This window comes from Solanum lycopersicum, chromosome 9 (genome assembly GCF_036512215.1).
Source record: "Solanum lycopersicum chromosome 9, SLM_r2.1".
Lineage (NCBI taxonomy): Eukaryota > Viridiplantae > Streptophyta > Magnoliopsida > Solanales > Solanaceae > Solanum > Solanum lycopersicum.
This window is the reverse complement of record NC_090808.1, coordinates 17188164-17202390: the sequence shown is the minus strand read 5'-3', so window position 1 is coordinate 17202390 and position 14227 is coordinate 17188164. Positions and strand designations below refer to the sequence as shown.

General features: G+C 37.8%; 1 protein-coding gene across 5 annotated transcripts; it reads right to left on the bottom strand.

Annotated features, from left to right (window-relative positions):
* Positions 1-41: 41 nt before the first annotated feature.
* On the bottom strand, positions 42-4032 carry LOC101251212 (uncharacterized). Of its 5 annotated transcripts, none has more exons than XM_004246209.5 (9): positions 3751-4032; positions 3581-3674; positions 3392-3480; positions 3176-3314; positions 2664-2738; positions 2277-2398; positions 2121-2196; positions 1128-1187; positions 42-439 (listed from the first exon to the last, which is right to left on the bottom strand). In XM_004246209.5, the coding sequence occupies exons 2-9, from the start codon at positions 3668-3670 to the stop codon at positions 302-304; spliced, it is 789 nt and encodes a 262-aa protein (XP_004246257.1). In that variant the 5' UTR covers positions 3671-3674; positions 3751-4032; the 3' UTR covers positions 42-301. The 5 variants fall into 5 exon arrangements, with proteins under 5 accessions (XP_004246257.1, XP_004246258.1, XP_010325734.1 ...); XM_004246210.5 differs by having other exon boundaries at positions 3601-3674; positions 3751-3889; XM_010327432.4 differs by lacking the exon at positions 42-439 and adding an exon at positions 602-1040.
* Between the last annotated feature and the right edge of the window lie 10195 nt (positions 4033-14227).

Here is a 14227-nt window from a genome sequence, read left to right as displayed (position 1 = left end):
CAAAAGACAAAACAAGTTGTTGTGCATTATGAGAAAAACTGTTAACCCAATAGGCTCCTTGTCGCCTTGCAAAAACAACCCCACTGTCAATAACCAGTTCTACACTTGGGCATTACATCACACTACAATTCTTGAAAGAGATGTCACGTTTATGATTAGCATTTTCTGACAAAGATACTGTAAAAATGTTAGTTTACAATCACTTGTTTTGTTGGCTCAGTAATTCAATGAAGAAGTAGGGATCGGAAAACAGCTTTATTTGATGCACAAGCTTCAAAAGAGTAGTAGTTGTTGTTGACTGCTACTGGCTGTGTCTAGCCTTTCTCAAAGTCTTAATTAAACCCTTTGTGATTTTCCAAAACCAGACGATATTTAGCAGTGCCAAAATAGGAGGTACAGTCAACAAGCTGTAGAATCCCAGTGGATAAACGTTCTTGATCTGAAGAACAATTGAATTAGTGTTAGAACGTGTCCTCTTATCTTTTTTACACATACATTTTCCGTTCAAATGGAGGAAACTAATATGTTATTTCCGAAACAGATTCTAGTCAAGTAGGGTCAGTTGATTCAGCTATCCTAAGCATAAAACGATAACAGCACATCAAGAAAATCTCACGGACATATAATTCATACCCGAAAATTAATTGCATTTTTAATTCTTACAAAGTTTAAGATATCTCACTTTCATCAATTAAATAGTCTAGTACCCGGGCCCCAGGGCATTGGTCTAGTGGTAACAACAAATCTGCGATGTGTGCTGGTTCACAGTACATGCACATCAGGGTTTGAATCTTGCCGATTAAGTGAAGAAAGGTAGAGGAGCAGGTCCATTATTCACCGGCCATGGCCCTCAGAAATTTTGCAGTTATAAGAAAAAGCCTAACCAATTAGAAAAATCTCTGAAGTCTTAACACGTCTCCCTTGTTTAGCCACTTAGATGATGCAGAGGTAACCAAAACTTTGACCTAGCTACATAATCCATTAGGACCTAGAGTTTATAAATCAATGTCTAGTATGTAGACTTGAAGAATTCCGCCGAGCTTCAAAATCCCACAAGTATTTAAGTTGAAGAAGAATTAGGCCTTAAAACAGTTTAGATTCTACACATTGTGCAAATAGGTACTCACCTGATGAAAATGGTTAAACATATGATGGAAAAAAAAGAGAAACAAAAGAATCCTTGCAACCTGAAAGCATCACATCAAAAACCTTCGTTATAAAAGATAACAATTTATTAGCATTAGAAGTCTCTTGAAAAAAAAAATAACATCACAATCATAAAAAGAACAAGTCAAATGAGAATAAGAAATAGTAACAGTTCAAGATGTTACTGTCTAAAACATACAGCTAATTTGACTTGTCCTTCTATTTTCATGAATTACTCGGGAGAAAGTCAAAACTCTTGATTTAAAGGTGCATGATGCTATCAAGCTTAACCTCAAAACAAATGTTTAATATTATTGCAAGTTTGTCATATTGCATAAAACCCAGGCAATTTCTTTTGGTTTATCAAAATGTGGATACTTTAATCTATTGGTAAGTGGTCACAAATCTAATATTTGAGTTGCTGAATTATTGTTTAAAAAGATAATCATATCAAATGAAAAAAGTGTTCAACTAACATCCTTGTAACATAACCAGCTAAGGCACAAACACATTTTTTATCAAGTAGATTTCAAGGCATATGTAGCATTAGTAGAAACACAAATATCTTCAGAATTATCAGCAACACCAGCCCGTGTAATATCGGTTTTTAAACTTTGAACAGAACATGATAGAAGCAAATGTTCAAGATAGTTGATGTAACTAACTTGGTTTCATTTTTAGTTATTGCCGTTACACTACATTGCATTGGTGGTAGCACAAAGAATTTTTTGATGAAATTAGACCATCTTTATTCACTAATCGAGAACAAATCAAATGTACCCTGTGCATAAAATACTTTCATCAAAGAAGAAAGCAATTTGTCAATTTATGGGCAAGGAGGTCATAAGTTTAAATAGACCATTCTTGCCAAATCAAAATTTATAGCCACCCAAGTAGAAATTTAGCTTAGCTTCATATCCACATAATTGCAAGAACAAAGGCAGAAGGAAATAAATTCTCGTGCATGACCATACCAGCCACCCAAGAAATAAAGCTACTCCATTAATTACATAAAGCTGAGAGTTCTTTTGACCAGCAACATCTAGGTACCTACATATATGCTTATACAGTCAGTAATGTAGAATGTTAGGTTTGGAAGACGAGGAATAGCAGATATCAATTGTTCTTACCATCTTAAATTAACAAAGGGAGTAGTACTCTCAGTAAAAAGTACCATAAATATATATATCTGTGCTTGACCACTTAAAAGGGATTGAACAATTGCAAACATTGAAAGTCCATGATGTAAGACCTGAAAGATAACATAAAAATTCAAAGTCAAAGTACAATCTTAAACATCAACGCCACAAAAGATCCAACAAGATACACAATCAGACCCTATGAAGAGTAAGAGAAACTCATACATTAATCTTTTGCAAGAACCCATTGTTGGAGTTGTGCGGGATCAAGTAAAGAGGAGTAGTACCTATTATGCGTTGATTAAAAGCCCAACAACCCCAACTTATGAAATTGATAGTATACTTATACAAGAAAATACAGTGCTTTCTCATACTTACATACTCCGTTCCGCCCAAGGCTGGGAAGTAATAGAAAATCATTGCCAGGTCTGCCAGAAAGTAGCCAGTGGAGATCTGCATGACCATACAGATGGAATAGAGCTGAGAATTGATAATATATACATCCAACAAAATATCAACATAAGAAGCTAGAGTCAAATTAGATGAAGGAAGATATAAGTTGTTCAAGTATAAACTCAAAGCATGACCACAACAACATTATTACATTTAGATACTGCAGGGAAAGTTAGAGCAGAGTAGCCCCGGGTAAGTAAAGCCATGGTTGTGTAACTACCCTAGGAAACTAAAAGCATAATGATGCATGACATTAATAAGAGTATGAATTAAGCATTTTTCTCTCCCAATGGTTATAATAATAAAACTCATAAAGTCTAATATATATGGATAAAAAATTTGTTAATCTAAACTATTTAAAATCTTGCTAACTGACGAAATGGAGAAATATTGGCAACCATTTATAATTGTAATCTAAAACAAAGACAAAATAATACCCCGAGTATGGTGTCTGAAAAAGCTGATGTTCTATTTATAATTAACTCATCCTGAGCACCATCACAGAAAAGGTCTGATTCAAGCAAGAGATATAAAGAAGCAGCTGTTACAAGGAGCGCGTGGAAAGTGGAAAACCCTCTGAACAAACGAAAGATTCCTCAGTAAGACACATAAACTATATCACTAAAAGTCACATGAAAAGTTAAGATTACTACCGGTTGTTCCATTCAAGTTTTTTCTGGCAATCAAGTTTAACATATCCCGTGAAGAAGAAAGGGCTTATAGCACCTGTTAATTGATAAACCTTCAACCAAAGAATATAACATCTTCCAAAGTAAGAAATTACACAAGCTATGTTTCTTTTTTCTTTTTAATTGTAATCAAGCAAGCAAGAAAAATCTCACAAGTTTACAGATGATGATACCAGCAATGAGAGAAAGCAGCCACAATAATTCTTTAATGGGGGTAGCATGACCCGCTATGCTAACCAACATATTGCTACAAGGTAAAATCAAATCTTAAATCATTAAAGAAAAAGATTCACATACAAACACATAATAGGTAAAATTCTTACAGGAAAATCAAAGATGAGCAACATAGAAAAGGAGGAAGAAAAGAAGAATGTTTCAACTCTCTAGGTCAGAGAATTGAAAGAAATTTAATGCCAATAACCACAATTCCATCCTTCTCTTCCTTTATTTTTATTTTCCAACCACTATTTCATATTTATATTCACTCCCCATTCCTACCCATCATAAAATCCATTCTACAGCAAATTTGGCACATGATGATAGCATAGGGTTCAATTTGGAGAAAAATTCAATATATGCTTTTAAATAAATATTAATTATAGTATAACTTAAATAAATATCATATTGTAAAACTTATATTATCTTATATCACTATTATTGTGATTACATAAATCTCATATTTCTTAGACATTTTGGATACATTAGTAAGAATTCACATATTATATATCAATTTTATGCACTTTTTAAGAGAGAAAAAAACTGAAAAATCAAATTAAAATCTCATAGTATCCATGTGTTGCACTAATTAAGGAGAAAAAAAATTTAAAATAAAATTAAGATTTCATAAATTGCGCTATTCCACTCCAAATTATTTTCAATAATTCAAAATCCTATAGTGTATCAAACCAAAATAATTAAAAATTAAATTTCTTCTTCTCGTTCACCGTTTTCTCTGTTTTTCATAAAAAAAATTTTATCAAAATTTTGAATAAGCGAGGTGAATTATGAAGGATACAAAAGTGATTGAATTGTTTGGACAAACAATTTCTTTTGGTGAATCAAGTTCATCTATATCTCTTTGATTTTTATTCAAGATTGTAGAAAATTTAGATATTCAAAATTCTTCTTCATTTCATTGAAGATCCTTTTAGTTTTGGTTCAAAATTGTTGAAAATTTTGAGTTTCAAAATTATTTTCCTAGTTCATTGAACATTCTTTCAACTTTGATTCAAAATTGTCGAAAATTGGAAAGTTACATCATAAAGATCATTCAATTTAAATTGATAAGTATTGTATTTATACTAGATACATAAAATAAGAAAGTTTTGCCCATAAGATTTTAATTTTGAGATAGATACACTATTATTTGGTGATTGTCATGTATTAGATACATTTTGTATAAATTCAAATTTGCATATCATAACTAAAAATTAGTGCATGATACATTATTATTTATGTATCTTATTTTATTTGAGATCACGAAAATCTTTTCAATTTAAATTAATAAGTATTGTATTTCTACTAGATACATTAAATAAGAAATTGTTGTCCACAAGATTTTAAGTTTGGGATCAATACATTATTATTTGGTAACTGTTATGTATCAGATACAATTAGTATATATTTAAATTTACATATCATAATAAAAAAATTAGTGTATGATGCATTATTATTTATGTATCTTATTTTGTTTGAGAAATTCTATTTTTTAAAATTTGAAAAATACATTATACATGTAATTGTTCCAAAATAACTTTTTCTTTTTTGGATATGTGTGATGTAATAACACAGAATTTATGTATCAAATACATTTATATTGAACATGATAAAACTAATCAAAGATTCAACAACATTATAATTTTGTATCAATACCTTAAATATGAACATTATACATTGCACAAAATAAAAGTTATTTTAGCAATGATGTATCAAATCAATGATAATACTAACAAAGACTAATTTAAGACTCAAAATAAACGAAAAACATGAAAAAATTTGTATCTTTGATAGTGATGGTTGTCCAATGGCAGATCAAATATTTTTCTTTTTTTTTTGACATTTTCAATAGTAGAAATATTCAACGAAAATAAATATTTTTCAAAAAAAAATTTCAACAACAATATGATTGACTAAAATTGCAAAAGTTCAGTAAGATTTCAATGAGAGCAGGGGCGGAGGTAATTTTTTTTTTATCTTTTAAGATGAAAAAATTAAAAAATGATGATAAAAGTGTCACGACCCAAATCGGGCCGCGACTGGCACCCACACTTACCCTACTATGTGAGCGAACCAACCAATCTAAACCTTAACATTTCAATATAATATCAACAGAAAGTAATGCGGAAGACTTAAACTCATTAATAAAAACCAATTCAATAACTTCTAAAAACTCAACAACTATTATTATCCCCAAAATCTGGAAGTCATCATCACAAGAACATCTACTTCAAATTACTAAATCTAAGAGTATCTAAGAAGCTAAAATACATAAACAGCTAGTCCATGCCGGAACTTCAAGGCATCAAGACATGAAGAGGAAGATCCAGTCCAAGCTAGAAGCATTAGCTCACCCTGATATCCGGAGTAATGAAGACTGGCTCGAGTTGCGGTTGAGTTGAAGACGACAGTACGTTTGCTGCACTCCACATATAACAAAGAAAGAAACATACAAGTAGGGGTCAGTACAAACACAAGTACTGAGTAGGTATCATCGGCCAACTCAAAATAGAAAACAGTATATATCAGATAACATCATAAAATCAACTAATACCCTTAGCATGCAGCATTTACAATTACCATAACCCTTGGTTACAACACCAAGCACATCAATGAGGACTCACGCCTCCTCATCATACACATTTGGGAATTAGGTTCATTAGATTGAATATATTAACATCTTTCAAGATTCATTATCTTTATTCCTCTCGTGTCGGTACGTGACACTCCTCTCCTCATATACTATCCTGGTGTCGGAACGTGACACTCCGATCCTCATTCTATCCTGGTGTCAGAACGTGACACCCGATCCATATTCTATCCTGGTATCGAAACGTGGCACCCGATCCATATACTATCCTGGTGTCGGAACGTGACACTCCGATCCTCATATACTATCCTGGTACCGGAACGTGGCACCCGATCCATATACTATCCTGGTGTCGGAACGTGACACTCCGATCCTCATATACTATCCTGGTACCGGAACGTGGCACCCGATCCATATACTATCCTGGTGTCGGAACGTGACACTCCGATCCTCATATACTATCCTGGTACCGGAACGTGGCACCCGATCCCCTAATCTTACTACTTTCGTTCATCAAGCCTTCTTTTATACCAAGACATCATCATTAACAAAGTAGATTAGGGTTTCTTTTTCAAGATTTAGGATTCAATAGCTTCATCATGCTTATTTTATCACAATTATATAATCATATTCATGCAAGCATACAATTAAGCATATAGAAGGGTTTACAACACTACCCAATACATATCATTCGCTATTAAGAGTTTACTACGAATAGGATATAAAAACCATAACCTACCTCCACCGAAGATTAGTGATCAAGCAAGCAAATTCCCCGAAGCTTTGTGTTTTCCTCTTCTCGTTCGATCCTCTCTCTCTCTTTGTTCTTTCTATTTTCTTTATTCAAACCCTCTTTCTTTTACCCTAATTAGCATACAATTAAGAATAAAAGATGGCAATAATAACCCACTAATTTACTCAAGGTTACCTCTTTTATCCCCTATGTAATTAGACTTAATAACATTAACCCACTAACTTTATAATTAAAGTAGGAATAGTCAAAAACGTCCCTTAAAACATTAAAGAAATCCGACTCAGCCTGGGATTACGCAGCCTGTGACGGCCCGTCGTGCCTGCGACGGTCCGTCCGGCTGCTCCGTCACAGTGTTCAGAGACTCAATTCCCTTAAGGAGTCTGTGACGGTCCGTCACGCCTGTGACGGTCCGTCCTGCCATTCCGTTACGAAGTTCAGAGAGTCAATTTCAGTACCCATTTTTCAGAATTTCTAAGTGTTTTGAAACGAGACCACTCGACGGTCCGTCGTGCCCATGACGGTCCGTCGTGGGATCCGTCGTCTCAGCCAGTTTTCCAGAAATAACATCTGTTGCTCAAAACGACTAAACAGGTCGTTACAATAGATACCAATTTACCCATCGTTCATCCTCAAACGATCATAAGAAGAAAAACAAGGGCGAAAAGAAGTACCTGAATCTGTAAACAGGTGTGGGTATCTTTCTTGCATATCGGCCTCTTTCTCCCAAGTGGCTTCTTCAACTGGTCGATTCTTCCATTGAACTTTGATGGATGCAATCTCCCTTGACCTCAGCTTGCGAACTTCTCTATCTAAAATAGCAACAGGCTCCTCCTCATAAGACAAATTTTCATCAAGCAGCACTGAATACCAACGAATGATGTAGTTTCCATTCCGATGGTATCTTTTTAACATAGACACATGAAATACCGGATGCACTCCGGAAAGCCCTGGAGGCAAGGCTAACTCATAAGCCACCTCCCCTACTCGCCTAAGTACTTCAAAGGGACCAATATACCTTGGGCTTAATTTACCTCTTTTACCAAACCGCATCACCCCTTTCATGGGCGAAACCTTCAGTAAGACTTGTTCACCCTCCATAAACTCCAAGTCTCTAACCTTTCGATCTGCATATTCCTTTTGCCTACTTTGCGCAGCTAAAAGCTTTTCTTGAATATATTTCACTTTCTCTAATGAATCCCTCAAAAGGTCAGTACCCCAAGGTCTAACCTCAAATGCATCAAACCAACCAATGAGAGACCTACATCTCCTCCCATACAATGCTTCAAATGGGGCCATATCAATACTTGAGTGATAGCTATTGTTGTAGGAGAACTCTGCTATGGGTAAGAAGCTATCCCAATGACCACCAAATTCTATTACACATGCGCGAAGCATATCATCCAACACTTGAATCGTTCGCTCAGACTGACCATCGGTCTGAGGGTGAAATGCAGTACTGAGGTCCAACCTAGTACCTAATTCAGCATGCAATGTTCTCCAAAACTTAGAAGTAAACTGCGTACCTCTATCTGATATGATGGAGAGTGGAACTCCATGCAATCGAACGATTTCTGAGATATAGATTTTGGCTAACTTCTCTGCATTGTAGGTCACCTTGACCGGAATGAAATTAGCAGACTTAGTTAACCTATCAACAACCACCCAAATAGCGTCATACTTACCCATTTTCTTTGGAAGACCAACTACGAAATCCATTGCAATCCTTTCCCACTTCCATTCAGGAATGGGCATTCTCTGAAGTGTCCCTCCAGGCCTCTAGTGTTCATACTTTACTTGCTGACAATTTGGACATTTGGCAACAAAATCAACAATGTCGCGCTTCATTCTACTCCACCAAAAGTGTTGCTTTAGGTCACAGTACATCTTGGTTGCACCAGGATGTATAAAATATCCGGAACTATGAGCCTCTGTAAGAATCGTGTGGATCAAATCATCAACACGGGGCACACATACCCTTCCCTTAATTCTCAAAACACCTTCCTCATCCATTATTGCTTCTTTAGCCTCTCCTCGCAACACTTTATCTCGGATCCGGACTTCCAACCTCATAAAGTCGTTAGCCAGAGTCTGGACCTCTCTAGCCAATGGGCGTCTAGAAACTTGTAAGTGGGCTAAACTACTCATGCTCCCTGCTTTTCTACTTAAGGCGTCTGCCACAACATTAGCCTTTCCTGGGTGATACAAGATGGTAACATCATAATCCTTCAGTAGTTCCAGCCATCTCCTCTGTCTCAAATTCAAATCCCTCTGAGTAAAGACATACTGTAGGCTACGATGATCCATGTATACTTCACACTTAACTCCATATAAATAGTGTCTCCATTGCTTTAATGCAAACACTACCGCATCCAACTCCCAATCATGGGTCGGATAATTACGTTCGTGCACCTTTAATTGCCTCGAAGCATAAGCAATTACATTCTTCTCTTGCATTAGTACTGCACCCAAACCCGAGTAGGATGCATCACAATAGACGATGAAATTTTTACCTTCCACTGGCAAGGTAAGGATTGGTGCGGTAGTCAACAAAGTCTTGAGCTTCTGAAAGCTTTCTTCACACTCGTCCGACCATACAAATGGAGCATTCTGCTTAGTCAAGTTCGTCAATTGGGAAGCAATGGAAGAGAATCCCTTGACAAATCGACGGTAGTAGCTAGCTAAACCAACAAAGCTTCTTATTTCTGACAAATTAGTAGGTCTTACCCAATTCTTCACCGTCTCAATCTTAGAAGGATCCACCATCACCCCATCATTAGAAACCACATGCCCCAAGAAGGACACTGCATCTAGCCAAAACTCACACTTGGAGAATTTGGCATAAAGCTTTTTCTCCCTCAACATTTCCAATACAATTCTCAAGTGCTCCTCATGTTCCTTCTTGCTCTTTGAGTATACCAATATATCATCAATAAATACGATCACAAAGTGATCCAGATATGGCTTAAAAACCCCGTTCATCAAGCTCATGAAAGCAGCAGGGGCATTCGTAAGACCAAAAGACATCACTACAAACTCGTAATGCCCATACCTGGTTCGAAAAGCAGTCTTTGGCACATCCATTGCCCGTATTTTCAATTGATGATAACCGGACCTCAAGTCAATCTTAGAGAAGACACAAGCACCTTGTAACTGATCGAACAAGTCATCAATGCGAGGAATGAGATACTTGTTCTTAATAGTTACCTTGTTCAACTGCCGGTAGTCTATGCATATCCAAAAACTCCCATCCTTCTTCTTCACAAATAACACCGGAGCACCCCAAGGAGATGCACTTGGTCTAATGAAGCCTTTGCTCAACAACTCTTGAAGTTGGGCCTTTAACTCTCTTAACTCCGCGGGAGCCATTCTATAAGGGGGGTATAGAAATGGGGCGAGTACCCGGTTCAAGATCAATGCAGAAGTCAATATCTCTATCCGGTGGCATACCAGGAAGGTCTGCAGGAAACACATCTAAAAACTCGCGAACTATCGAAACCGACTCAATTAGAGGTACTTGGGTAGTATCATCCCTGAGATGTGCCAAGAACGCTAAACAACCCTTACTAACCATTTTCTTAGCACGAAGAAAGGAGATGATACGAACCGGATTTGAAGTGTAGTCTCCCTCCCACACTAGCGGATCTGTCCCAGGCTTGGCTAACGTCACTGTTTTAGCATTACAATCCAAGATCTCAAAATTCAGAGAAAGCCAAGTCATACCAAGAATTACATCAAAATCAACCATTTCTAAAATAACCAAGTCTACATAAGTATTGTTTCCCACAAAATTCACCAAACAAGACCTATATATCCTTTCAACTATTACAGACTCACCCACCGGAGTAGACACACAAATAGGTATGTCAAGCAATTCACAATGTAAGTTAAAACCATTAGCAAATGAGGAAGATACATATGAAAATGTGGAGCCAGGATCAAATAATACAGAAGCCATGCAATCACAAATCAAAAGATTACCTGTGATAACAGCATCCGATGTCTCCGCTTCAGACCGCCCAGGGAAGGCGTAACAATGGGCCCTGTCACCTGTTTGTCCATTGCCCCTACCATGTTGTGCTGTAGTGGCTACAGTTTGCCCATCACCCCGGCCGTTTTGGTGACCACCATTACCTCGACCACCACGTCCTCCAGAATGACGGCCTCTTCCATGACCACCTCTACCTCTGACTATGGGGGGTCTGTAGTTCTGTTTTGGACAATACCTCTTGATGTGTCCAGTCTCCCCACATCCATAACACTCTCTGGATTCAAGCATAGGTCTCTGTGAAAATGACGAAGTCTGGGGATAACCTCCAAACTCAGAGAAGTGTTGACCAGTTTGCGGTGGACCCCCAACTACAGTTTGTAGTGAAGACTGAATTGGTCGGACTGAGTAACCTCCTGAACCCTGTCCTCTAGAGTAAGAACCATTAAACTCACCTCCCTTTCGAAACCTTTTTGATGTCGATGCCATGGTGAAGTCATCTGGCTTCACTCCTTCCACCTCTATTACGAAGTCTACCACTTCTTGAAAGGATTTTGCCGTAGCCGCTACCTGTAAGGCTGAAATGCGCAATTCTGACCTCAACCCCTATACAAAACGGCGAATTCGCTCTTGTGGGCTGAAACAAAGTTGGGTGGCATACCTGGAGAGTGCACGAAACTTAGCCTCATAGGCAGAAACCGACATCCTGCCTTGCTCTAGGCTCAAGAACTCATCTCTTTTCCTATCCCTCAAAGTCCGGGGGATATACTTTCCATAAACAAGCTAGAGAATGATGCCCAAGTCATAGGTGGTGCCTCTGTTGGTTGACACTCAACATGTGACCGCCACCACATTTTGGCGTTCCCTTGAAACTGATAAGTCACAAACTCAACACCAAACCGTTCTACTATACCCATCTTGTGTAGTAGCTCATCACAGTCAACCAGAAAATCATAGGCATCCTCAGATTCAGCACCCTTGAAGACTGGAGGTTTCAATTTCAAGAACTTACTGAAAAGTTCATGTTGATCATTTGTCATTATAGGCCATGTAGTCAGACGAGGAAACGTGCCTATTTCTAATGGAACATCCATACAGCGAGCCACAGTAGCTGCATGTTGTACCTCCGGAACTTGAGGTGCTGGTGTGGAAAACACTGGAGATGTCTGGCCCTGATCAGATAACCCGCTAAGATAAGCAAGAACCTGATTGATCATCTCTGGGGTGGGTTAGGGTGGCAATCCCTCATTTTGCACTTGTTCATTCTCCCCATCCTCACCATCTCTTACCACTTCCTCAGTTGGTGGAGGAGTCACCGCCCTAGTACAAGATGGGCTAGGTGCTCGTCCTCTTCCTCTAAAGGGCGTCCTCCTAAGACCTCTACCACGGTCTCTTGCCACTGCTCCTCTTCGAGCTACAGTCTCAGTGGCTGGCTCAGACGCCTCTTGTCTTGCCGGTGCTGGTGGTGGCGCGGTTGTTGCTCTAGTTCTAACCATCTGCGAAATAGAGTGAAGATGGTCAGATACCAATTTGTATTACCTAGATACCAATTGGATCCAAGTAATAGCACGAAAGAAAGAAAGTAAGAATGGAATTTTACTAAAGTCTTATAGCCTCTCAAAGAAAAGTAAAGGCGTCCCCCTACCGTTCCTTAAGACTCTACTAGACTCGTTCTTGTGTGATGAGACCAATGAACCTAATGCTCTGATACCAAGTTTGTCACGACCCAAATCGGGCCGCGACTGGCACCCACACTTACCCTCCTATGTGAGCGAACCAACCAATCTAAACCTTAACATTTCAATATAATATCAACAGAAAGTAATGCGGAAGACTTAAACTCATTAATAAAAACAAATTCAATAACTTCTAAAAACTCAACAACTATTATTATCCCCAAAATCTGGAAGTCATCATCACAAGAACATCTACTTCAAATTACTAAATCTAAGAGTATCTAAGAAGCTAAAATACATAAACAGCTAGTCCATGCCGGAACTTCAAGGCATCAAGACATGAAGAGGAAGATCCAGTCCAAGCTAGAAGCATTAGCTTACCCTGATATCCGGAGTAATGAAGACTGGCTAGAGTTGCTGTTGTGTTGAAGACGAAGGTAAGTTTGCTGCACTCCACATATAACAAAGAAAGAAACATACAAGTAGGGGTCAGTACAAACACAAGTACTGAGTAGGTATCATCGGCCAACTCAAAATAGAAAACAGTATATATCAGATAACATCATAAAATCAACTAATACCCTTAGCATGCAGCATTTACAATTACCATAACCCTTGGTTACAACACCAAGCACATCAATGAGGACTCACGCCTCCTCATGATACTCATTTGGGAATTAGGTTCATTAGATTGAATATATTAACATCTTTCAAGATTCATTATCTTTATTCCTCTCGTGTAGGTACGTGACACTCCGCTCCTCATATACTATCCTGGTGTCGGAACGTGACACTCCGATCCTCATTCTATCCTGGTGTCGGAATGTGACACCCGATCCATATTCTATCCTGGTACCGGAACGTGGCACGCGATCCATATACTATCCTGGTGTCGGAACGTGACACTTTGATCCTCATATAGTATCCTGGTACCGGAATGTGGCACCCGATCTATATACTATCCTAGTGTTGGAACGTGACACTCCGATCCTCATATAATATCTTGGTACCGGAACGTGGCACCCGATCCATATAATATCCTGGTGTCGGAATGTGACACTCCGATCCTCATATACTATCCTGGTACCGGAACGTGGCACCCGATCCCCTAATCTCACTATTTTCGTTCATCAAGCCTTCTTTTATACCAAGGCATCATCATTAACAAAGTAGATTAGGGTTTCTTTTTCACGATTTAGGATTCAATAGCTTCATCATGCTTATTTTATCACAATTATATAATCATATTCATGCAAGCATACAATTAAGCATATAGAAGGGTTTACAACACTACCCAATACATATCATTCGCTATTAAGACTTTACTACGAATAGCATATAAAAACCATAACCTACCTCCACCGAAGATTAGTGATCAAGCAAGCAAATTCCCCAAAGCTTTGTGTTTTCCTCTTCTCGTTCGATCCTCTCACTCTCTTTGTTCTTTCTATTTTCTTTATTCAAACCCTCTTTCTTTTACCCTAATTAGCATACAATTAAGAATAAAAGATGGCAATAATAACCCACTAATTTACTCAAGGTTACCTCTTTTATCCCCCATGTAATTAGACTTATTAAC